Genomic DNA, 1,531 nt, shown 5'->3' with positions numbered 1-1,531 from the left:
GAAATCGCTTGGAGATTTCCTTCCCACCCCAACCCCTCACCATGTCTGAGGTCGCTCTGTAGGCTCCGCAGCACTGGCAGAGTGGTGGGACAGGTCTGGGGGGGCAAATGTCCCAGCACAGGGCAGGAGGGTGCGCTGGGAAAGGCTGTGTCCGGAGCATCTGTCTTGCTCCTGTGCTTGCCCAGGGGCTGTCCTGGAGGGAGCAGGCGGGGGGGGACCTAAGTGCAGGCAGCTGGTGACGCCTCTCTCTGCCTCTTGCTCCCCACAGGCTCTAGGATGCTGGGGCCAGCTGGGCTTGGGCTGCCCACCTGATCCTAGCCACCTGTGTCCTGCTGGCACACCATGTTGCGCTCCTGGCGCATGAAGCTGAAGCTGCTGCTCGCCACGGTGACCCTGGCCATCCTCCTCTCCTGGCTCTACCTCTTTGTGGGCGGCGTCGAATGTGAGTGGGTTCCTCTCTTCCTCCTTAGATCAAAGACAGTCTACCACAGAGGGTGGGTCTTGGGGTGATTGCTCTGTGGCCATGCAAGTCACATCTGACCCAGGGACATCTCCAGGGACATCTCTGGGGTTAGGGGAGCAGTGCTGTGATGTTCTTATGAGGTGTGCTGGGAACTTCTCAGCTGGGGCTGTGCACCACCATCCACACCAGGGCTCTCCTGGTCTTGCCATGCCCATGGCATACCCTTATCTGTTCTGCAGATGGTCGCTTCCTCCTGCTGCCACCCTGCCTGGGCGAGCAGTTGGGACACGGAGCGGGAGGCGCTGGCCTCGCGGGTGCGCAGGGTGGAGGAGGAGAATCAGCAGCTCCGCCTGCAGCTCAGCCAGGCTCAGGCAGAGAGCAGCAATGGTAACCCGCAGTGGGGAGCCTCTGCCGAGGATGGAGACCTCCCCAGGAGCAAAAGGAGCAACCGTACGGCCTGCCCCAAGCAGTGGACTGTGCAGAAGTGTGAGGTGGGTAGTGGCACCGGCATGGTGGCATTGTGGATAGGGGATGTTGGGTGGGAGGCTGGGACCCTGGTGGAGCATGGATGTATGTGCAGCCCCGGTGGCACTGCTCCCTCTATGCTCTGGCCGTGCTGGGGCCTTGTCTTGGCTCTCCATGGTGCTCAGTGGGCCACAGTTGGTGAGTGCAGGTATCTTCTTTCTCCAGAGAGGGAGGCTGAACGGAAGGAGTGGCAGCCAGACTCCTGGTTCCCAGGAGCTGGGGAACTCCCACCTCTCTCTGGGGCTCCTTCTGCAGGGGAGGGACAGGCCTATGGAGTCTCTTCCTGTAGCATGGTACCAGGGCAGAGCTGGCAGGCCCCTGTGAGGAGAGGTGTCCAGTCTCAAAAAGGCACTGTTTGTCTCTGGGCAGCTCCTGCACGTTGCGATAGTGTGTGCCGGGCACAATGCGAGCCGGGACGTGGTCACCCTGGTGAAATCCATCCTCTTCCACAGGTAATGGGGAGGTGCTGTGCCAGAGGCCTGCTGTTTGGGGCTCCCAGATGAGCTGCTGCAGGGGGCAGTGCTGCAGGAGCAGGGCTCTAGG

General features: G+C 61.8%; 1 protein-coding gene across 1 annotated transcript in view; it reads left to right on the top strand.

Moving 5' to 3' along the window:
* Positions 1–330: 330 nt before the first annotated feature.
* The window catches only part of LOC103798444 (glycosyltransferase-like protein LARGE2), a 5,490-nt gene continuing 4,289 nt past the window's right edge, over positions 331–1,531 (top strand). The window contains 4 exon segments of the mRNA XM_009070704.1: positions 331–442; positions 703–742; positions 744–954; positions 1,358–1,440. Of these exon segments, the coding sequence (XP_009068952.1) occupies positions 343–442; positions 703–742; positions 744–954; positions 1,358–1,440 (434 nt within the window). The 5' untranslated portion in view covers positions 331–342.

This window comes from Acanthisitta chloris, unplaced genomic scaffold (assembly GCF_000695815.1).
Source record: "Acanthisitta chloris isolate BGI_N310 unplaced genomic scaffold, ASM69581v1 scaffold32832, whole genome shotgun sequence".
Lineage (NCBI taxonomy): Eukaryota > Metazoa > Chordata > Aves > Passeriformes > Acanthisittidae > Acanthisitta > Acanthisitta chloris.
Note: the sequence above shows the minus strand (reverse complement) of the source record. Positions and strands in the feature narration are given on the sequence as shown.